Genomic DNA, 24,389 nt, shown 5'->3' with positions numbered 1-24,389 from the left:
GCCTGCTGTTCGCTTGTCGCCGCCCGCACAGTGGGCACAATTCATTTTCCCATTACCATTTGCCTCTCTAAGGGCTCCCCCGCACAATTGGTTTTATGATTCCACAATTTAAGGGCCAAATTTGCGTTTTAATCATTCTCACTTTTTATGCATCAAGTTTTTACCGCATTGACCGTAAAAGAATATATATTTCTTTCAACGCTCCTTTGATTAATTTCCAGTCCGGGGCAAAGTTTATGGGTCAAGTTTCGACTTTTCAGTGTGCCAAGTCATTAATCAGCCACAGTGAAGACTGTCAGAAGGGGACTTGGGTTTCAACAGCTCATTTAGGCGGGCCGAACTGGGTTGGTAACATCCTGTGGTCAGTGGAAATGCAGCAGTGAAAACCGCAATGCCGCAAACTAAGCTCTGTTTAAATATGCCATTTATAAAATATTAATAAAGCTTAATTAACGGGCAAACTAGTCGCCTCAAGCGCTATCAAAATCGATATCACTCGAAGAAAACACAAAAAGGGTAGAGGAAAATGGTGGGGGTCGGTGGGGATCTCAGGAACCCATTGGCATGTAACATAATTCGGAGTAAAAATAAACATTGACACAGACGACAAAGAACAGGGACGCGGTTTTCGACCGGTCAAATTGAACGAGATACCAGTTCGGTTCCAGGAATTGTATTTAATTTATTATGCGCCTGTGTTGTCCGCATTCAAAATTCATTCGGCTGATGTAATGTTTTAGGCAAATAGCCAAAGTGTCTCCTGCCATGAGCAAAGTACTCGATGTTTGCTTGGGTGTGTATTAACTGGGCCGCCGCAAAGTATGCAACAAAGCTAGCCGGCAAATTTGCAGTTTCCGTCTCCTGCTGCTCGACAGCAAATTGTGCACGGCAAAAATATGTCTGAATATTGTTGCTAAGTGCTATAAAAGGGAATAAAACAAAACAAATATTTTGATGGTCATTTTGACTAAAAGCTATTTGAAGGCATTCCAGATATGCTTAAAGTTCGGTTCACTTCACCAAGATGTTCTATAAAATGTATATTTATTTTTAACTCCTCACAGCGTAGGCATTTTGCGGTATGGGTGACAGCTCACCACAATAAAAAAAAATTGATTAGCAACAGTAATGCCTAAGAAATTAAAAAATAATACAACTTGTTTATAAGTTAGGTCATGTTTAGTAATAGCTTTTTCTCTTAATTTAATTAGTGAATAATATTTGGATATGAGAAGAAAAACATTTTTAAAAAATTTATAATTTTATGAAATATATTGCATTTACTTAAAAAAAAAATTCTATAATAAAATAATAATAATAAATTATTTTGCATTTTTGCAATGTAATACATTTGCGATTATCTGCTTGTTACTTGCGCATTTCCCTAAACTGAACCCTGAACATATACCCATATACTTCCCTGAATTGTGAAATACTTTTGCAGTGCCTTTGAGTATGGGTGGAATACAAATACCACTTAGTTCATTGGACTTGGCAGCACGCGCTGCTGAGCAGGATCCTGCTTTTACCCCCGACAGTCCCCCGATCCTTTGCATATATCCTGGACAAACACACGCGCATATTGACACAGTGCTTGAGACAAAGAGTCCTGAGCAAAGTGACAGCTGGGAAGTTCGAGGGGAATGCAGGATAGTGGGTGACCCGGACAATAATCTATATTCATGTTCGGCGGGAATATGGGTAGGAGGAACTACCATCACTTAATGCTCACTCGGGTGAGCCAGCAGCAAACAAAGTGCCCAATTAGAGGGCAAATATTGAAAGTGTTATTGTGTAATTTCCACAGAGAAACAAAAATGAAAAGAAAAATAGTTCCCAGGAGAACTTTGCCATTGTTTTTTTCCCCTCGATAAGACCGCTCTTAATGGAAGAGAGCTATTCAAAATAAAGTTTCGAATGAAAACGCAATTATAAGATATCGCTGGCGAGTAATACCGCATAGAGTGGTTACGAGATATCAAAACAAATCAAAAACCAATCGGTACCCCTTTTCTCTTCTTTTGTTGCGGGTCCCACGAGGCGTATGATTAATACGCATGGTCTTTATCGAAGTTCTTTCCTCAGACACTTATCTCTGTCGTATTCACAGCTCATGACGAAGTCCAGTGCTGACTAAGACTAAGGACAGAGACTGTAGTATCGTGTTATAAAGGGTTACATTTCTAAAGAACTTTCTTTTCCAAGCCAGATAGAAGTAAACTTCAATCGGTTACAAAGCTTTGCACAACAGGTTTCGATCGCAGATGTATTGGATAATTGTGCACTTAGCGTAAATGCCGGTGGGAAAAACGAAACCGGTTGTCATGCCTTAGAATATTTATGGGTATTACCTATTTGTTTCGGTGATTAACATGTTGGACTGCCCGAAAACAGAGCAGTCTGCTTGTTCTTAAATAAACAAACAAACAATATTCAAAAAGCGTTTTGAGCTGTGGAGGACAAATAAATGAGCAAATTTATCTCGCCCAAAAACTAAATGGAGCTCAATTGCCGCTGGACAAACAACAATCAACGTATCTATTTTACGGCCAACGTACGTGCCGGATTTGTAACTGCAGCTGCATAATGAGCAATATACTCCATTACACGTTGGTGTCGATAAATCAAACCAACTTCTGAATCTCAGTCATGACAGAGCAAACAAAATTTGAGGAAAGGAAAGCAAAATTCGAGAAGTAGCTACACAAACCTTTCAGTACTCTTACAGAACTACTCAGAACTTAAAGCATAATAAAAATAAACAATTGAATTAAGGTGTATTTAAACAAACCAACAACTTTATAGCCAATAACTGTCGGAAACAATTGGAATACCTTGTTAACCTCCAAAAGAAAAATATTTATTTGCTTTAATGACTTAAAAGCCACTTTAAACTCATAAACATTGAGCTAAATTGGCCATTTGACATTAGTTTGCAGTTAAGAAATCGTAAACAAACAAGTCTAAACCTACTTTTTATGCTAACAGTTGAGCTTGACAATCGTTATACCCTCTATTGAGGGTATATAGCAAAAACAAAAACGGAATTAAGGCTGATTTAAGTTGGGCAATTGAGAAGCTGATGAGCCGCACAAAAACATGAGCCACATGATATCCAAGGAGCTTGTTATTGCAATTGAGCCGAGGGCGACTAATTGAACGTAAGGCTAGACTTCTTTGTTTTATTAAGATATTCGGTTTATTAGGGAAAAACCCCGAGTTTTGCAGGTCAATTTCAAATAGACCTTGAGCCAAAATATTATATATTTACTGCATTAAACTAGATGTTTTATAATATTTGAGCGATTTGGAATACATCATTCCATGTTAATATTTTACCGGTTTCTGATTTCCTTCAAGAAGGAGTAGCGTCGCTCGGAGGTTTTTTGCTTTCCCTGGGCACTATCACTATTATCACAGCAGACACAGGTGAATCCGCCCAGGGATTGCTGGTGATGCAGAGCCGGGGAGGATTCGCTTCCGCTATCGGTGACCCTCAGTGAAATGGACTTCAGCAACTTGCGCATCGATTTGGGTCGCGAATGAGTGGGCGCCGAACTGCGTTTCATTTCTAGCGTATTGTACTTGGGTTGCGAATTAGGATTCGAAGTCACATTGTTATTATCGCAAAAACCGGCGGCGGTTGTTCCTGGTTCGGCGGTGGCATTTTCATATTGGAAACCGTTTTCGGCCATCTTATCTAACTGCCTGTAGTGGCCGTAGTCACTGCTGTTGTTGTTGCACATGCCAAGATAAGCGACCCGCCGAGGTGAGCGCTTCAAACACTGTGGCGTTAATTGTTTAGCCCGCTAAGAACCGGCACCGCAAATCGAGAGACCTTTCCAGTAGTGCGTCTAATCATAAACTGAGCCGAAAGTTCCCATGCGAGCAACGAAGAAAAGGTTCTCCCCATGGGGCTTTCGATTTCTGGAGAAGACGGCAACGCAAACTCGCACACCCACAAAAACAAACTCAAACTCGGGAAGGGAACACATGGTGAGTACACTAAAAAAAATTGCATTGGAGGTTTTGTTCAATTTTAAGATATCCTTAAGATTCTGTAATACTTTTCATTTACATCAATTAACATATTTTGTCCTATATAGGATTAGGCAACTCACTGATATATGATATTTTAAAAGTTAAAATACCCCCAATGCTTTACTGGTTTATGATCTACCTGGATTCCTTACTCTCAAGCGAAACTTTTATGTACCATTTGTGTATCTATAATCCGATTTTTGTATTACTTTAACTTTATTTCCTCGAGTGTATTAAACTCGAATTCAAAGAGCGAAAAACAAAAGTCAAAACAATAACAATGAGCAACAACTGGGAGCAGCCAAGCGTTTTCTTGGGATTATTGTTGTTATCGAGCTTTTTTCGCTCACAGCTGAAATTCTCATAAGAGCTGTTCATATTGTTGTTGCTGTTTGTCACTGTTCGGTGTAAATGTGTTTATATCTTTATGACTTGCGCCTGAGCTCTACGACACGCGGTTAATAACACCAGTGGGAAAAAGTTGGTATACCTTTACTTACTTGGTATACCTTTTTTCCCTAATTCCTGGCTTAAGAAATATATATTTCAACTTATGTTATTATTATAAATAATAAATATAACATATAACGTTGATTCTTCTCATAATATTGCTCTTATCGACTTATTCAAGATAATATGGAAAATCCCATTTACGTATATTCCGACTCCATCCTCCATTTATCTCCACCCGCATGACTTTCCATTCTGGTATCATACCCTTACATGACTCATTAGATCAGTGTAATGTAAGCCAAAATAAGAAAATGTTTTTAAACGTTGGACAATTTTGAGATATGTTTTAAGGAAACTGATGATTCCTCCGCTTGGTCTTGCAACCACGAATTTTTACCTTTTCTGCGGTCTTGATTAATATTGTAAAAACGATTTATGAGCTTGTTTTCGGCTAATAACCAAATGGTCAGAAAATAAAGATAACACCCAGGGAACTATGTTCAAGCTAGTTGAAGAGATAGAACTATTTAAAACAAATTATCTTAATTATTATTTTTTAAGCGGAGCTAAAATTGGAATTCAACGCAAGTCCAACCGAAAATTAAAACAAAATACACCCATGAGGTTAAAAATAAAATAGTGTTTTATCTTTAAGCAACTTTTTTTGCACAAACAACGATTTCTGAAAACTTTTGAAAGAATTGCTTTTTTTTTTCTTTAATCTCTAGGGATGCCTTTGGAACCACACAGCATAATTGTTTTCAAGATAAAGCCGAACCTACGTCAAACGCCCAAATCTGGCAATAATTTAAAAAATAATGACTTTCTAGGGGCTACTTGAAGTTCGATTGTAATAATGACTAACTTATTTACTACATTTCTAGATGATGCGTTTATTTACTTACCCGCTAAAACCGCGGCGTTTGGTGGACGATGAGAGGGCATCCGCCTTGCTGCGATTGCCTGTAAAAAACAAATTATTAATAATTTAAAAGGGAAATCACGCATATATATAAAATCGAACGACTTACCCTGATCCTGCATATCGGATTTCTGCGAACCCGCTGCTCCGGCTGCATTCGCTCCGGATCCGGAACCGTGTTTGTGCGAGCCCGGCGGCGGTTTGAGCACTGAGACAGGGACGAGTCCTTCCTGCACGGCGGCATCCTCGTGCTGGGGATTCAGGCGCACCAGGCAGAAGTCCGGCTCGCCGGCGGTGGGCGGCTCGACAATCTCCACCTGCTGTCCCTTGCTAACGCTCAGCTCGTTGGTGCCCGAGCTGGCGATGTAGTCCGCCACCACCCAGGTGGCCTCCTGGTTGCCGAGCTGGAAGGATAAGAGGGAGGATGAAGGGTGAGTATCGGATATCGGGTGACGCTTTAGTTCTCGGCAGTTAACCCTTTTCGGGCCAAGTAATACATGTCAAAGGGTTCATAATGGACTTGTAATAAGCAAACATCAAGAAAAGAAGTAGCAATATAAACTAAATTGGCAATGTTATTTATAAACTATATCAAATATTAATAATTTATATTTATAAACATATAGTAATATTTTTATAATGTAGTTTCGACCAAGGAATTTATTTTATATTCCCTTTCTAAAATAATTCATTTTATTCCTTAAATTGTGAAGTATTTATAATATGAACATGAACATAATATGAACAATAAGTTCAGATAACATGCCTTATTCACATGCCTTATTCATGCCAATGAACATGTACGAGGCAGGTTATCAACATGTTCAACATATTTGTAATTTAGAAAATTAGCTTCATTATTCCAACATAAAAAAAATTTACAATGCATTTTATCCAGTATTTTAAAGTCAGTCAGTAAGTTAAAGATTTCCAATGAAGAAAGTACAATTTTTCAAAAGTTCAGCTAGTAGTAGGCAAAACATATAATGACCATAATCATACTAATGATTAAACGAGATTTTATGAGCCACAATAGAGAAAAACCCGTTGTGCCAAAGACGCCTTCAGCGGGTTAAGAGGCTTGGGTCGAGGTCGAGGTGGAGGATGTGGATGAGGCGTCAGAACCTTATTGATTGACCGCCAGAACAAAGGCCGAGGACTCTGAGGGCTTCAAGGATCATCGGCAAAGCGAACGAACTAATTAGAAAGCTATTCGAGCCCAGCACACATCCATTGTGCCCCGGAAAACACAAGGAGCACAAGGAACCGGAAGGAGGAGCACTTCCGTCCGTTTTGATTGGCGGCAGGCCACCAGAACAACCCACCTAATCAGCCCGGAACAGAATCCCCAGCTTTAACCCTTCCGCCCGCAACCCGAGCCCGTGTGGCTGTGTGCATTCAAAATTTACAAGTTTATTAATTTACATGCGGTCTTGCCAAGGGTGTCGATGTGTGGGCGTCTATCGGGTCTTTAAATCCCAACGGGGAGGATGGCTCCATGGGAAAATTGTGGTTAATCGCCAATCGATGCCATTGGATTCCTCAGAGGATTGGCAAGTGCACAGAGCGAAATAAAAAATTTAATTGAATGAATAACGTGAGTATTAAAATAACAAAAAAAACACAACTAGTTTGGTTTTTTATATTATCATTATCTTTGAAAAATAAAATAACCAATAAATTGATTTTTGAGGGGTTTATACCCTTATGAGGTTGGCAGAAAGCTCAATCAATAGTTTGCATTTTAGAATACAACTTTAACCACCGACTAGACAATTAAAAGTCTGGAAGTGCTGTGCACGCGCAAGGCTGAAATATTTGAGCGGTATATGAAATTCCCCCAGCGCCGAGGGATCATATTTATTTCACATACATTATTTATGTGGGAGGCGTTATAACCTGACTGAGGGAGCAGGCTGCGAGGAAACACCTGTCAGGTGGGCCTGGGTCTGGGGCATGGGCCAAATGGCGAAATGATGTCGCCAAGGCAAGCGGTGGGTGACGAGGGGGCGGTGGGTGTGGAAAATGGGAAATGGCAAATGGCAAACAGGGGGGAGGGCATCGGGAGGGGGCTGGCGCTCATAAGCGCAATTAAATCAACTTCATCAGCGGACAGGAGCAAGAGCAGCGGCGGAGAGCTTAGTTTATTATGCTCGCCTCACTGCCTTTAGCCCCTGTGTGTGTGAGGAAAGAGCTGTTCATTTTATACACTGGAAGAAATCAATGTTACAAATATCATCATTCATTTTAGAAATCATGCATCCGCACCATATACATTTTATTGAATTGAAAACTTTTTATTGGAGGACCAGTACTACGCGAAAACCGTTTAACTTATAAATCTAAAATCAAAAACCGAAATTAGGTAATAATTCGAAGATGCGTACTAAGATACAATTTTAAATACATGTGCTGAGTTCGTCAGGTATCGTTGGTATCTTAAAAATGTATGATACCTATAGAATAGAGAAGAAATATTACCTACTATAAGTGACTCCTTTCAATGTCTCATTGGTTTAGATCAGTGGTCGGCAGCGGCCTATCTAGTGAGCATAGGATAGTGTTCTGCCCATCCTCTGCTCGCTCACGTATAACGTAGATGTGCGTTTGACTTCGGCATGAGTCTTCGGGTCTTTTTTTTCTCAGCTTCGGCGTGTTTTTTTGCTTCTGCGGCAGAGAATTTCAGTGCAAAACAGAGAAACGTCAGGCGTCAGAGCGCTGCGCGCCAACTTCGTGTTTTTTACACTTACACTAATGCAAGGCAATCTGTGATGGTATGTGTGTGCCGACCACTGGTTTAGATACAACTAGATTAAGACCAGATGAAGCTACTTTAGTACAAGCAAACTGGTAAAACTATATTTACAGTGCACCGGCACACACACACAGTGACTCAGTTTCCTTTTAGGATCCCCAGCCAGTTCGCTGTGTTAATTAAGCAGCACTGACACGGAAACGTGCCGCGCTCCTGTGTGCGAGTATTAGTGCGGGCGGTGTGTATGTATTCGTGCGGTAAGGAGGCGTTTGTATTAGTGTGTATTCGTATGTATGCACGTTTCCGCTTGTAATGCAATTAGTTGAAAAGTTTTCGAGGCAAAGTTTGAAAAAGTTTTTGGACAACAGTTCTCCCAAGACAAGGGGCGTAGTTCCTTGGGGGGCGTGGCTGAAGGCTAAATTTTTTTTTTATTTTTATTTATCCGAGGCTCTTGAATTGCCACTCAGCCTCAATGAAAATTGATTGGCGGCCGAAAATAAAGAAAAACAAATCAAATCAGAGGCAAATGTTTTCAAGCTGACTTTGAGTATGTCGTTTGCTTTTTATGCTGCAGTCAAAAGTTGTGCTGCAAGCGGTGGCGTATACGCAATGTGAGACTCATCTCTGCCGTCGTCATCGTCATCATCATCAACATTGTAGACTGCAAATTGCAGCCGTCACGCACATTCACTCACACCCACAATCCCACTAATAAGCTGCCATCAGGCAGAATTTTCCCCCTCATTTTCCTGAAGCCTGTGGATGGGCGGGGGAAAAGTGAAAGCAGCTGCCAGGAATCAGGAAGACCAACTGAACTAGAGAAGCTCTTTAATGCTACCATTTTAAACCGACTGAGCGCAGCTCTATTCCGTCTCAACTTTCACCGAAAATGAACTCGGCTTTCTCCTACCGAGTTTCCCATTTTATTGTAGCTACAAATTAAGTTCATGTTCGCTTTTGTTTCGCCTTCTGACCGAGTCTTTCATTAAAATAATGATGGGATGGTCCGGCCAGAGTGAGGCAAAGGGAAAATCGAGCAAACGGAGAGGAAAATCGCACGAGTTTTTCCAGCTGCAAAATGCAATCAGCGCTGCCTTGTTGGGTTTCGTCTTTACCGCCGCCTTCGTTTTTGCATAAAAATAATTAACAAGGCGTACAGTTTCCTTTGCGCATTTGCATACTTAATAGCGGATAGCAAGGCTACCAACTAAATTTAGAATTCCCTCTTCAGGAAAAAAAAAGAACCTGAGAACTCAAATGTTAAAGCAATCGTGGACCATAAATTGGCAGTCGCAAACCTCATCTATTTTCCATGGGCAATAGAAGACTTTCAAGGCGGATTTGCATAGTTGAAAAGGGGAAAGCAAACAAAATGGGAAAACCAAGCCTCGAATGCAGCCGAAATTGAGGGAAACTTTGCAGATTCAAGTCCTGGGAGAAAGTCCAAGGACGAATTTCGCTGACAGCCAGGACATTTTGCAGTCGACACTCGCATTTCGAGGGCAAACTTACCCAGGGAATTTTCCTGCTCTCGCTGCTGATTACATGCTGATAACAATAATAGCTCAGAGTCGGAAAACAGACTCGCAAAAACGGAAAGGCTCAGCCGGAAAATGTGCGCCTTTCTGTTCCTTTCTTCTCTCTGTTGGGCAAATTGTAAAGCGATTTGGCAAAATGTAACGTTATTATTGATGGGCTTCCTTGCTCGTTTTTCCCTGGATTAAGGGCGTTGGTGTAGCTTTTCCGACATGTCGGGAACGCAAGCTCATGTCTACCCCGCCTTTCGAGAGGCATCGTAAAAACGCAATTGCTGCGACGACGACCCAAAAAGCCATCAATTGTTAAGTCATTAAAAAATATGTTTAGGTTACGGCGGGGACTCGGAGGAAAGGCTCATAAAAGCAAACGTCAGGGTTGTCAAGTGAAATTACAAACATCATTTAACTGATTGGAATAATGGGCCAGCAAGCTGTTCTCTGCACTGAGAAAATATGGTTCCCCAAAGCCGATTAGGTTATAAAATTCGGCTTCTTTTATTTTTAAGCTAAGTTCACACAAACGGATGCTTAATAATGTCATCACTTTAATATAATGGACCTAAAATAAAAGCAAATGAGCCACCCAATCCTCGAAAGATTGTATGGTGAATGCGTGTCAGCTTCATTTGCTTAAGCCAATCTTATCCAGAAATTCAGTTCGTTGAAAACTCTCGTCTGGAACAATTGAACATTGAATGTTTAAGTAGAGGATATCTGTATCGTATGCATTACTGAGTCAGTGCTTTGGTTTTCTGGGCAGGATTGAAGAAAAGGTCAACGCCTTGAAGAATTAAGTAGCATCAAAACGTTCTATACAGTTTTTTTCCAAGTGGAATCAATTTTTAAGGCATTTATCAAATAAAGCTCTAAACTGAAAAAAAATCAGTAAGATGCTTGCAGCGGGCGAAGAGAACTTCCCCCTTCGATCCATTCGATTTGAAGTGAGATATTGAGTGGAAGAAAGACATTTTAGACAGATTTTGTATGCCAGTTGTTGCTTTGCTGGAATTTGTTCGCCTAAATGCCCTCATGGGCGCCATAAATCACACAGATATGCCAGCGCACATACAAAAATATGGAAAGGCAGAGACCCTCGGATATATATACATATATACTATACACATTTGTGTGAAAATAAATGTGTGTACTTATAGATAGCCGCAAACTGGCTGTGTTTTCTGGGGTACATAAAACATAAACGTCTATTATTCAATTAACTTGCACAGTGGGTTCGCCAGCAGGTGCAGCAGGGGTCAGAGGTCGTTCCCGGGTCCCGACATCAATTACGTTGTGGCAAACATCCAGTCGACAAGATGGCAAACAAAACAGGAGCAGGGGAAAGGAGGTGGCTTCTATTGGGGAGGATGAGGAGCAGTGTACAGAAAAAAAAGATGGTTTAAAAGACTCCTTGGAAAAAGTGAAGGTTTTGAAATCATTTATAAAAGTGCCTCAAAGAATGCCACAAATTTTGTTACCATTTCAAATATGTATGAATTTGTTCTCAAAAACTTACTTCTTTTTTATATAATACTTTTAACCACCTTTTAATACAAATTTAAAAACTTATCCTGCCTTTTATATTATTTTAAGCATTATCATAGCAAATACATTTTTCTCTCTCTGTAGCTATCGCTCTGCGGTCTAGTAATTGCACGACAACATGTTAACACCAAAAGCAACCACATTTCTCTCCAATCCACATCCACATCCACCCATCGATAGGCCCATTGTCTGGTCCGCCTGCTAATGTGCCTCATGGGTTTTGGGTGGAGATGGCAGTGGAGGTGTGGCCTCCTAGTGGGTGTAAGTGCTGAATGAAAGTCATTTACAGCGCAAATCGAATAATATTCTAAATCAATTACGTGCAACTACGACATGATCGATAAGGGAGTCCAGCGCAGGGAAAAGTTAAGCACGCCTTGCATCAAATGCGAAGAAACTTAGTTGATAGCTGCCTAAGATTTTAATTGATTTACAAAGTTTCAGGGCAAACACTTAAGTCGTTCGTTATGAGGCGTACCTATTTTGCACCTATTCAATTATCTATTGATAGACATTATTCTATATATACATTAAATTGATAAATGCAAACGTAATCGGCAATCAGTGAAATATTAGTTTGATAATGAGAATTAAAATTATCACAACGCACATTATTCAAAGCTAACAGAATTTTAATGTGTTTTGTGTGAGAGATTAGTTTATTTATTGATTTTATTTTCTAGCCTTAGGAGATGATTTTAAGAAGTTGCTTAGTGTATTTTTGTCTGTATGTATAAAACCAAAAAGTCAAAGGACACTTAATGACTGATGAACACAGTCATTAATGAACTCTGGCAGGAGCCTGAATGCAGCATTGGGATTTTCTCTCCTTCTGGACAAATCAACCCGTTGTTCTCGATTCCCATGCCACAAGGACCAGAAATTTGGTGCGAACAGCAGGCAAACAAAGCCAAAAACCAACAACCAACAACCGACTGCCGGAAGCCTCGGACTTCGAGGCCTTCAGCCTTGACCAGCCCAATTGCTGTTTGGGATTTTAAAAGAGTTGGCCCCATGTCAAGACCCCCCCTAACGGATCCCCTCTCGAAAACCCAGAAAGCAATCAGTCGGGGGAAAGGGGCACCAACTTTTGGGGGACAACAAGAGCCAGGACATCGGCAATTTGTGGCCGGCAGAGACTCGCTCATGTCCGTTGGATTGGATTGCCAGCGGGAACTGCAGATGACAGATGGGACATGGACAAACTCCCCCGACTTTTCCCACTTTCCCGCCTCCATGGGGAGCAATTGTGCGAGAGGAGGCTTTTGGTTTTTAAAAAAATACGATGTCTATCGGTGGGCGTGTCACAGCATTTGCCATTGATTTTATGGCCGAAAATGCGAGGCGTTGTACCAAAAGAAAAGTGGGGAAAAACAAGCCTAAAGCATCGGATTCTGATGGCCTTTCTAGTGGCATGTGCAGTAAGCCTTATTGGGATTACGACCTACCACATCGGGATCTCAAATAAAACAGAAAGCATTAAAATCGATTAAATCTTTCGTTCTCCCCTTACAATAGTCTGATTTAAGAAATTGATTGGATTTCATTTGATCGCTTGTCAAACAATGCCATTTTTAGGGGTTTCCGTTTTTAAAGCCTTTCCCTTTAAAATTGACATTTGATTGAGCTTTTTAAGTCTTTGTATTTAATATTCATAATTCTATGTCTGTGACACGAATTTGATTTTTTGTTGTAATTTATGCCCATTCGAGCACAAAACAGATACATTTGCCTTTTCAATTCTCTGAAATCGGGAGTTTTGTTTGTTATTTTACATTCGAATCTGAATTGCGAGAATTTATGCATATTTTTGTGAACATTGATTTATTGGCACTTTGAATTCCCTGAATATGGGAAAGATTTGATTTTTATTTAAACCGTTTCAATGAAATTGGTTTATCAGCAGGATTTTCTATAAATGCTTATGTGGATTAAATCTACACTCTTGGAAAAGTATCCTCTTTAAACGCTTTCCTGTTGTATTTACTCTGAGCTCCCAATGTCAAGAATCAAGTATCTTGTGGTCCTGCAGCCCACATCTCGAGTTCTGCTGTCATAGCATACTTCTGATGACAATTTAGTTACAAATTTGTTTGGCCTTCTGCCCTCTAGCAGCTTCTCAATGCCTTGTCTGCTATTTTTCTCTACCATTTCTACCTTTTTTAGCTGGATTTCCATCGCAATTTGCATATCAGTGTGCTGCCATTGAGGAAACAACGACAAGGGGCCACAGAACAGAGCTTCCTGGCTTTGTCTGTTTGCCATGTTCTTGAGGAGCGAAAGTAGTTGCTGTCCGAAGGTAACTTTGTCCTCAAGTTTGCAGAATGATGAGATTTATTAAAATTGTTCTACATTTTCCGCACTTTGTTTGCCTGCATGTTTTGTACATACCCTCAACTGCAAGTCTTTTCAACGGTTTTGGTCTGCTCAACGTTTTCTCATCCGACTACAAAATACATTTTCCATTGTTAGAGTGCCAGCATTTCTTGGGGCTTTTGAAAATAGGAAAAATACTAGGAAAATAAAAGAAACCCAGCTGAAGGAGTGCTTGACGATGTACGCCAACTGCAGCTGACAGCAGCAGCAGAATCATGAGACACATTTTCGTGTGGCAGCAAATTTCCTTTTCAACGCGCCAGCTGAGAAAATTGGGGGGAAACTGGAAAACTGCTTCACTTCGCTGCCTGCGATTTATTTTGCGAGTGCGCTCGAAAGTATGCCATAACAAAATGCATAAAGTATACGCCCCGTGGAATGCGCCTTGCAACTGGGCAACTTTCAATGGCTGCTCGCACGGAGATGGCGCTCTAAAGTTTACGCCCCGCACAACGAACAAATTTGCCTGGGAAATATTCAACGAGCGCATAAATATTTTCGTGACACCAAATTAAAATCTTGCAGCTTACAGCATGTGCACTTCTAGAAAAATTGTAACTAAATTTGACTTGTATTTAATGTGCAAGGTCACACTACCCTTTAAAAATAGCTGATAGATCTTAAACACATATTCCTAATTTACGAAGAAGATATTTTTACGTGTAAAATATATTCCTCATCGCTCTTAAATGAACTCTCACGACGACAGGAAAACTTAAATGAAGCAGAAATTTATGAAAGGCCGACAGCATCAGCATCAAGTAAATTGAGTAGAAAGGGCAATGCGATTATGAGGAGACCAGGAAGCTGTCTGCTTCTCGGATACATCACTCAAACCCCGAAACTGACAAAAGAAGTCAGGGGAGCAAAGCAAATGGGGGCAGGGGCAAGGTCAGCACACGACACAATGCAGCACAGAAAGCTTAAGGGGGAAGCTGGGAATAAAACAGGGGAGACAACGATGATGATAAGGCTTTCGTGGCCTGATGAAGTGATAAATACATTATGTGATGTGGGCAAAAAGGAAAGAACTAGTTGGGAAATGGCCACAGGGAAGCGGGGGCGGTAATTGAAGCAGTGACAATGGTGAGTAGCGAACAAATAAATTAGCGCGCCACACTGCGTATGATTAATGGGCTTATTAAACGGCGTCGCTGCTGTCTGCTTGGGTCAACAACCAGTTTACAGGCAACGCTGGCACTTACACAACTTATCAAAATAAATAGCAAAACACACAAAAAGTCAAGGACCCCTAGCCGAAGACAGAAACTGTAAATAGAAATGGGATAGTGGTAATCTTAAACAAGATTCAGGGATATTGCTTATATTAGCATAACTATCCTTGAGCCATGTTAAAGTTATCTACCCTAGAAATCCGCTTTAACTGTATGAAACAACTTTACTTTATTTTGGATTTATTTTTAGTTCAAACATGTTTATTTCTATTCCAAGCAAAACATGTTCCTTGGTGATTTTATTTTCAGAAAGAATAACTTTGAGCAACATAAATTGCAGGTCAAGTCACGGCGCACTTATCAAACCCCAGTCACTGTGTAAACTGTCCCATGATTTGTAGTGGGAGGTTGGGGCCGTTGAGCCAAGGATATCTCGTCCACAAGGAAATCCATGCCGCAAGCTGGTGACCTTTGCACTTTGGGTCGCGAAGGAGGCGGGGTGGTAAACTTTTGCCACAGCTAAATAAAAGATAAGCTGGGCAAGTAAGTTTCCGATAAGGTCAAGGCAATCGCTGCCATGTTTAGCATTAATATTTGAAAACCCGTCAGTCCGAGCGTGGCATCAGTCTAACCCTTATCAGAGGATAAGCATTGAGAAAAATGACCATGCTGTCAGAAATGATTTCTTAAAATCACCAGGAGAAATGTCTTGAAACAATAAAATCCAAACTGAGCTCTCCCTCTTTTGAATAATAATTTTGATAATTTAAAAAACCTCTTATTTTGCCTTAATTATCATAAGCATGGTAACACTTGGCTTGGGGTTATAAGACCCCTTTGTGCTGCAGTTCGTAAGGTCACACTAAAAAAATTTAAACCAATTTTAGCCTGGTTGATTGAACACAATATACTTATATTATATCCGCATTATGAATGACAACCTTTGGTTGCTCAGTTCTTTTATTTTTACCTTGAGACCACTGCTGCTGGGTTGTCGAAAGAATCGGAATGAGCTGGGCGTATCGATGGTGTGTTGTCGGGCCAGGACTCCATGGCCCGTGACACTGGACTGCCGGAACCAGGGCAGCGAGATCTTACGGCGACTTTTGCGCTGAACAGGAGCTGGATTGGGGGCGGGATCACTGGAGGAGGTGCTGGCCACAGCGGGAAAGGTAAAGGGCGACTGCTCCGGCTGAGTGTGGCCGTTCTTTCCGGATCCGGCCGGCGGTGGGGAAGTAGAGTCGTCCTCCTGCAGCGTGCAGAGTGGAGTGTTTTGAGCAGAGTCCGCTATGGACGGCGATGGCGAGGGATCGCCCATGGCGATGGGGGCACTCATGGGCAGCGGAGTGTTGGGCAGGGAGACGTAGCCCTTGGTCGGAGTATCCTTATCCTCGCCGCACTTGAGCCGCTCCAGCGAGCTCTTCTTCCCGCCGCCGCCAACGCCATCGGCGGAGTCCACGCTGTTCATCCGCTCATTGAGAAACTTCTTAACACTCTTCATGATTCCTTGGCTTCTTTGTAATCTCCTTCTTCCTTGTTTCCCCGCGTTTTCTACACAATCACTCTCATTTTTCGGTTAAATTACAGTCCAATGAAAAAAGCGGGGCGGTGGGCTCTGTTATTTTTAAAACAAATTCGGGACTTTTGTTAGCAGCCAGCCGCAAATCGATAAAGTTCTCCGACTCCTAGACGAAATGTTTTATTTTTATTTTCCAGCGAAAGAACGAGTGTGTGTGTGTGCGCGAGGCTGCCTGGTTGGATTTTACATCCTGCAGGATGCTCGCACACACTCACATGAACTGTGTATCTATATGGATTTCACTTGTGGCGGTGACAGTTTTGCTGTGGTCTCGGTTTTCGCTGTCTTTGACTTTCAATTAGTGCAACACGGCGTATGATCAATTTTAAGCTCACAGCCTGCACTTTGCATTTTAATTAATGGCCATGTTTGCGCAGGCTGTGCTGCATTTAATTATGACTTTAATTTGATTGAGTGTTTTTTAAAGAGATTAAACCGTACTTAGGTAAGCAAACAAAAAATATAATTGATAATTATCAAAGTTGAATTATTTGTTGATGATTTGATAGTTTTATTTCAGTGCTGTATTTCGTTTGTTTTAGGGATGGTTTTTCTTTGACTTGAAATTAAGGATTATGATTATATTATTATTATATTTTGTTGATTGTTGTTTTTGAACTAAACTGAATTGAGTAAATTTAAGACTTTGCCCTTGTCTTGTCATGGAGCATCGTTCCACCGCCACTTTTCTCAAATGTGAACCACTTCTCCCGCTTCTGTTTTGATTTCGCTGTTTAGTTATACACACATATATATTTTATTTATTTTATTTGCATAGATAAAGAGCTGCCCTCGCCAAAACTACGAATAATTTATCTTGAATTTTCTTAGCGCACGTTTGTTTACCCCGAACTATATGTCCGTATATATATCTAAGCCTATATCTATGCACATGGGTTTGTTATTTTTACACATTTCTGTTTGTTGCTCGACGGACGTTGCCAGGCGTTTAGCGCGTGTTTCCGAAAACCGAAACAGAATTCCCCAGATTCGGAAGATGTGGCAGGTGCGCCATAGCGACTGCCACTCCACCCGGTCGGCCGATCTCGGAATCGCGGCCGAGCAATTATGACTGCGTTTTCCCCGATTCTGTTTGCTTTTCTCGCAATTTTGCCATCGCAGTCCTTGCCTCTACAATAGTTTAGGGAAAGACAATTTGCGAAAATTGCTGGCGAGAGAAGGGAGAAAAAAAAACCGCCAGTGAATCGTGAATCGGAGACCCTTTCTAATTGGAAACTTGGTATTTCTTACATTTAAAAAATCCATATTTTCTGGTTAATAATAAAATAAATACTTAATAGTAAGCTATTTGACCAAACATTTCTGTTTAAAGATATCAACAATATTTTTGCTACCAAAATCCTTTACATTTTAAACTTTCCAGTCCCCAAAAAGAATTTCTGTTTTGGCTCAATAACCAAATAGAGATTTGTAACATTTTAAAAAGAACTTTATTTTTTGGTAAGAGATAAAAAAAATATATATAATAGAAAGCTATTTGGTTTTCAATCCACACTTTCAATACTTTATATTCTAAAATTTTTTTGGCACCCAAATCCCATAAATATAAGACTTTCCAGTTGAGTCCCCAATAAGAATTTCTCTTTTGGCTCAATAACAAAATACTTTGATTTGCTCAACTTATTCAGATATTTTTATTGGCTTTGGTATGGAACATTAAACCGCAAAGGTAAGGGTATTTACGAATGTTCGGCATGAGCTGCCCGTGAAAATTTGCATACGTTCGAGGAAATTCGAGGGTTTTTTTCACAAACAGCTGCTGGCTAAGTGGCATTCCCATCACTTTAGGCCAGATGCTGCTGGTTCGGTTTTTCGCTCTTTAAAAACATTAAAAGTTTTCTTTGGCGGAGGAGGGTCTGTGTATTCACACCCACTGTAAGGACTCGTTGACATTTTGTGGCGTTGACAAAGTGCCAGAAATATTTCCCATTTTCTTCCCCTGCCTCCCCCATTTTGACCCAATACTTTCATTTCATTCACTCAAAAAGCCAACCTAATTCAATTTTTGCAAATGAATGCACACGGAGGGAAAAATGGGGGAAGAGTGAGTGATTTTGTGTTGTTAGAGCAACGCTTGGATTTAAAACTAAATTAATTTAATCTCGTCTTGGTAACTTGTGCTTACACCCTCGATGCTATGAATATAATAATACCCCTTTTTAACAAGTAAAAAAGTGAAGTTTGAACTGAAGTTTGAAAATAATAAGTTAGTTCCAATCCTTTTAAAAAGGATACTTAACTAAAGGCTTAAAAACCAAAATCAGATTTATTCCTGGCTGCTAACAAACAAAAAAGTTTGGTTCTTATGGCAAAAAAATGTGGGGAAAACTCTAAATGGAAAAGCATCCAACTGCATTGCAAATGTTTTTCCTTTGTTCGGTTTTGTTGGGCCAACTAAGCGGTTTTGATCGACCACAGTTGCTAATGTTTGTGCAGTTCGTATGCTGTTTTAATTGCTTCCGGCTGCAAATTGGATTAGATTAGGCCAAACTGGCCCTTGGCAAAGGGTTGGGTTCCGCTGGGTTGGGTTGGGTCCATTATGGAAATGGTCAAATGGTTAGAGGGGGCGAAAAACTAGGAAAACAAGGAATACCGCCGGTGACAACTGATGGATACACATTGGAAAGGGCACGGGGTTGGACATTGCACTCGCTCCCCCTGTTTGCAGTCCAACCAACTGGCACTCAAATTAAATTGCAATGCATCGACTCGATAATTATAATGACCAAAACATGTCGTGTCTACATCAGTCGCAACTGAAAAAGTACAAAATACAAAGTAAAACCCACAACACACGGGGAGAAACCGCATTAGCCAAACAGCGGTGCCGCAACCCTATCGCGTTGAAATAAATATTAAAATGCAATAGATAAGCGTGAAATTAATGGCCCCAACTAGGGTGAGTCGAGCATTGCAAGAACAAAGCATGGGTTGGCGCTTACCGTCAAATACCCTTTTTAAAAAATGTGGTTAGGGAATTGGAAAGGAACAAAAAAAACCAACCTAGATGGAATCTCTTAAAAATGAAATTTCTACACACAAAGCGCGTGACAAAAAGAAGGGGAGCCAAACAAAGAAGGTCCAACTTTAAATATATTATTAAGGGTGTTAAAAGCTATACCACAGTCAAAAAATGTCTATGAAGGTCAACAACATAAGAATTTATGTTTTTTGATAGGCTGACAGACTGATAAGTAAATATTTAAAATGGTAAAAAAAACTGACAAGAAAGATAATAAATTTAATAATAGTATACACAACTATAAAGTTTTCCCCACAAGAAATAAGTACACTATTATTATTAAGGTTGATACAAATTTTTACCACTAAAAAATGACTTTTCAGAGTGCTACCGATTTTTAAACAACTCAAGATATTCTGCTCATGATACGGTGCGATCGCTTCGCAGTTGACAGCAGTACTCGAGGGGCTTTTTTGGGGGCAACGAAACGTTTAAAAATGGGGGGAATGAAACTGCTACTCAAGTGACTAAAGGCGTGAAAAAGGTCAAAGGCAGTGGCAGCGGAAATGGGGGTGGGATGGTGGGATTTTCGCCTGCGGCTGCTGCAGACATTTTCATCCTCAGCTTATTTTTTGTATTTTGCCCTCGCAAAAATGCTAAAAAGGGTTCCAGCCCCCTTGCTCGTGTAGTTTTCGGCAGCAGAAACAGCTTTTTATCATATTTATTTGCATTACTCGGATTGTTGTTTCACTTTTTGTTTCTAGTTATTTATATAAGCCAGGTCTTTGTTTACAACAATTTTTTTTGGGGACAGTTTAGGCCCAAACAAGGGGCTGTCATTTATGTAATCTTCTATATTAAGCATTGTTTAATTTTTTGGGGCATTTGCGGGTATTATTGTTTGCTAATGCGCGGGCAGCTGACTTTCTTTTATTTTTGAAGGGGAGCTTGTGGTTGAGAATCTTTATCTTTATAGTGCGGTGCTATCACGGTTGTTCTTATCACTGTGATTATGGGCGATTTTCAATCACTTGACGCGAAAAGGTGGCTGCTTTTCTTCATACAATTTATGGATGTTGCGCTATGGCTCCTCTGCAGTCGGTTCACTCAAAGAAAAGGAGAATGTAAGTGCAGTTTCAGAGTTTCAGAGAAGAGGCTGCTGCTGCTGCGATTGGCGTTTTTGGCCGGGCGGCGCGCATCTGCAGGCAGCAGGCGGTGGAAAATCCGAGAGGAAAACTGAGGAAAACCCGAGCGACCCGGCGGTGAGCGAACGAACCTCTTGGCTGAAACTCTGCGGAGCAACTGGAGCAGCTGCCCCACACGAATTCACGAGTCCAACGAATCCGCATGTGAGTCCACGAGCTCACGCAGCTACGAACGCACCGAAAACATTCGCAATGGCAATTGCCTTAACCCACTACCCGCAAGGGGGGTTCAAATTGGCGAAAAGAAAACCGAAAAGCTTTCCACGGAAACTCAGAGAGCGCTTCTGCCCCGAGAGCTTTCACTCTCGCAGTTTGTTATTGTTGGGCTCTTTGCGTTTTCAAATGGGCGGGAATTTCGATTTCCCTATAACAATGATTACCTTTGTATTAAAAAAATGGAAGAATATTTTTTTAAATTTTCAAAATATTATTTATAAAAATAATATAAGGTCAGAAAACATTTAAGGAAAATAATGAAAATAAAAATAATGTCATATCACAACAAAGAACATCATTTATACCCTTTTATTTATATAGCCTGAGTCAAGCTTTTTACTAAGAAAGGTAAAAATAAGGGGAGTTTGGAAAAATACTATAAATATTCGAAGTAATATTCAAAGAAATGCTTTGTTCCAATAGTTTGTTATCATATTATTAGGGTCAGGCCTAAAACTTAGTAACAAAATGCTTCATTTCGTTTTTAGTATTTATTATTTTGACCATCTCCAGATTAGTACCATCATATGGCAACCGTAAAATACAATTAGGAAGAAATAAACTCTGGAAATAGATGTTGGGTGCTGAAAAGATCCTGAAGGCGAACATAAAACTAGCACAAAGTGAAACCCTTAGCCTCAGCAACCTCCTACACATAGGACAAACGGTAATGTCGGTCGTAAAACCGCTCGAAATCCGCGCTCCTTAGCTTTAGTGGCGAAATCTGGTTGGGAATGAAGAAAGTGCGCCCGTTGACAGTTGGAAGACGCGGCCAGACGACAGACCTAACTATAAAGAAGTGTCACATAAAATTTACATTAAGCAAATGTAACGAAACAGCGCTAAAAGCAGTCATATATAATCCGGCACACACTCGACCTACAAGATACAGACTGCCGCTGGGAAGTGGGAACTTGGAACTCGAAGAGTTCCACGCACCAGCGAGGAAAATCTCATTAAGCCCTGCTATGAATTTTAAACAAGTTGCAGGACTCCGAACCGAACGGATCCGAGTCCTGGCGAGTGGGAAAACTAGTTCAGCTGGCAAATGGCAACAGAATCCGCGATTCTGGGGAGAGTTGGATACATTGGATGGGGATGATGAGGTGCACGCTGTTTAACTGTGAGGTAGGACCGAAGGGAAAGCTGTTTTGGGAGCTTTAAGCTACTTGGAAAATAGGGGGAAAACTCACTGAGAAGAATGAACAACCAGAATAATGGGAGCACTCCAAATAATGGTTATTCTCAATTTATAGAGTCAAAATTGTATAAATTTGCCAATTTGTTTAAATAAAACCCTAAAATATTTTTTATATACGCAGTCCATTATAAATGTTATAAAAGAAACTTACCTTATTATCACTATCTGTGGTATTACCCGATCCGAAACTAGCCAGAGAGCAGCGATCATGATCGTTCTCCGTGAGCTGTTCATCCAAATCCCGTGAGGATCTCTGCGAGGAGCCCGAGTGTTTGGCTGGCGACTTGGGCAGGGTTAATGAGGTGCCCGAGAAGCACGTCTCCTGCATCACTTCACGCAGTTTCTTCACCCAAATCTGAAAGATAAGGTAAAAATTAATACAAATATCAATAAAATCAGAAATTTATTTTTAGAAAGGTAAGAAACATAAATAATATATCCAAGACTCTTAAAAATATATATCAAAGCACAAACCTGCTTGGTTTCCAAGCTCGTTGCCTTCAAAACGATCCTGCAATCCGAGAGCATGGGGGAACGACCTGTCCACACTGCGAACTTGGTCTCATCCCCTTCGATGTGCTCCGTGATGCCCATGTCGGTGGTCATGAGCTTGCTCTTAAACTGATACTTGACTACGCTAGACTCCTTGACCTCCTTGGCGAACAGGAGATACAATTCGAACAAGAATACACGTCGCTCCCTGCCCTTTCGGATAATTTGCTTGGTGTCCCAGGCTTGGAAGGCGTCCTGCAGCACAACTTCACCCAGTTTGTCTACGGATACATCACAGTTTTCCAGCAGCGAAAGATGCATGGCATCATTGGCTTTCTTGGGGACATTAAGCATCACCTCGAGTCCCTCTTTGATTTCGCCGTGGCTCTCCTCGCAGCAGGACAGGAGATCCTTAAGTAACAGCTGGTATTTGGTGATCCTCTGCACGGGTTTGATGAGATAGGCGGGCAGGGGATGGTCCACCTCCAGGCGCCGCTGCAGCTCCTCAAAGAAGCTGCCGCCGTGCTGGACTAGCAGATTATTCGATGTGGGCTTGTTCTTGCAGTAGTGCACGTACATGTCGAACTTGGAGGCCCAGGTCACAAAGCAATGACCCACATCCTCCGGCATGGTTTCGTATTTCTCCAGCTCTCGCAGGAAAATCTTCTGATGGAAGTGGTGTATTTCCCTGATATTGCCGAATATCACATCTTCTTGTCCAATAAGTGCCGGGGGTACATTTCTCCCAGCTCTGAATTCCTCCAGGAAACACTTGATGCAAGTGGCCAGATCGTTGACGTAGGCCCTCTCTGTTTGCATAAGTTCCGCCATGATGAACTCTTTCCTTCTCGCCGACTTGCGCTTCTCCTCGTTGATCTCCTTATTCTCCTTGTTGCTGCTGTTTAGCTTGGCTTCCAGCGTGGGATCCGAATGACGATCCCCACTGCTCACCCCGGAGGAGGAACTAATCGAGCTGTTTCCATCGGATCCTAAAAGTAACTGCTGCTGGGACATGCCCAGAGATTTCTCCAACTGCTCGCAGTAGCTGTCCATGCGGTTGCTGAAATCTTTGTACCGCTGATCCACCGACGCCACCCATTGCTTGATATCGCTGGCATGGGCATGACCCTTTTCCACCAAACTATCGGCTAGTTGGATCAGAAGCTTAACCCTTTCACGCGTTTCTTTTGCCGTGCTTCGGAATTCATTGTGCTCTTTGAGCAATCCCTCCGTTTCCTCTTTGCTTATGCCCACTAAGTTGGATCTCGAGGAGAGGTATGCTTCTCCGGTGTTGTGAATCCATTCGATCGCCTGTTTGGCACTCCTCTCAAAGAGAACAAACTGCTGACACTGATCCAGAGACTTCTTGCGCAGCGTCCAGTAGTCGAGAACTTGATTTTCCTGAGTCAACAGCTTGTCCAGTTTGCTCTTCACATGGGCTTCACAGTTCCCTTTATACTGATAGCACTGCTGCGATCGGTTGGCATACTTCAGGAAAGTCTCGGCCGTGCGACGCGCCAAAGTACAGGCCTTCAAGAAAGCCTCCTTCTGCTCCTGATGCTTCGAGATTAGCTGGACAATGGTTTGGGCTTTATCGCTGCCTCCGCCACCGCCACACCAGTCATCCTCCCGCTTGTACTCCCGCTCCAAGCTGTCCAAAACCGAGCACACCTGCTCGGCTGTTTTGTAGAAGTTTATCGAGGCGGTCACCAGCTTGTGACGCTCTTCCGCGTAGGTCACCAACTGCTGCCACTTCTTCGTCACATCGTCGCTGATTTCCCTGATGGACTGCGGATCGTAGTGGTTGGCATTGATCAGGGCGTCCGCTCGGTACTTAACCTGCACCGCCGAAGTGTGCGTCTTCTCGATGGCAATCTGCAGGAAAATAAATTTATAATAATTATGAAGCAA

General features: G+C 41.3%; 1 protein-coding gene across 3 annotated transcripts in view; it reads right to left on the bottom strand.

The window, feature by feature from the left end:
* The window catches only part of LOC119554948 (kalirin), a 43,739-nt gene that overhangs the window by 9,048 nt on the left and 10,302 nt on the right, over nt 1-24,389 (bottom strand). The window contains exons 5-8 of one of the 3 annotated variants that reach the window (XM_037866058.1): nt 22,461-24,353; nt 22,138-22,341; nt 5,526-5,820; nt 5,400-5,457 (exon numbers count right to left, since the gene is read on the bottom strand). In XM_037866058.1, coding sequence (XP_037721986.1) covers nt 5,400-5,457; nt 5,526-5,820; nt 22,138-22,341; nt 22,461-24,353 — 2,450 coding nt within the window. Of the gene's footprint in view, nt 1-3,339; nt 3,842-5,399; nt 5,458-5,525; nt 5,821-15,772; nt 16,488-20,428; nt 20,647-22,137; nt 22,342-22,460; nt 24,354-24,389 lie in introns of those variants that run through there. The other 2 variants (XM_037866059.1, XM_037866060.1) reach the window with 2 other exon arrangements.

Source organism: Drosophila subpulchrella, chromosome 3L (genome assembly GCF_014743375.2).
Source record: "Drosophila subpulchrella strain 33 F10 #4 breed RU33 chromosome 3L, RU_Dsub_v1.1 Primary Assembly, whole genome shotgun sequence".
NCBI lineage: Eukaryota > Metazoa > Arthropoda > Insecta > Diptera > Drosophilidae > Drosophila > Drosophila subpulchrella.
This window is presented reverse-complemented; position numbering and strand designations above follow the sequence as displayed.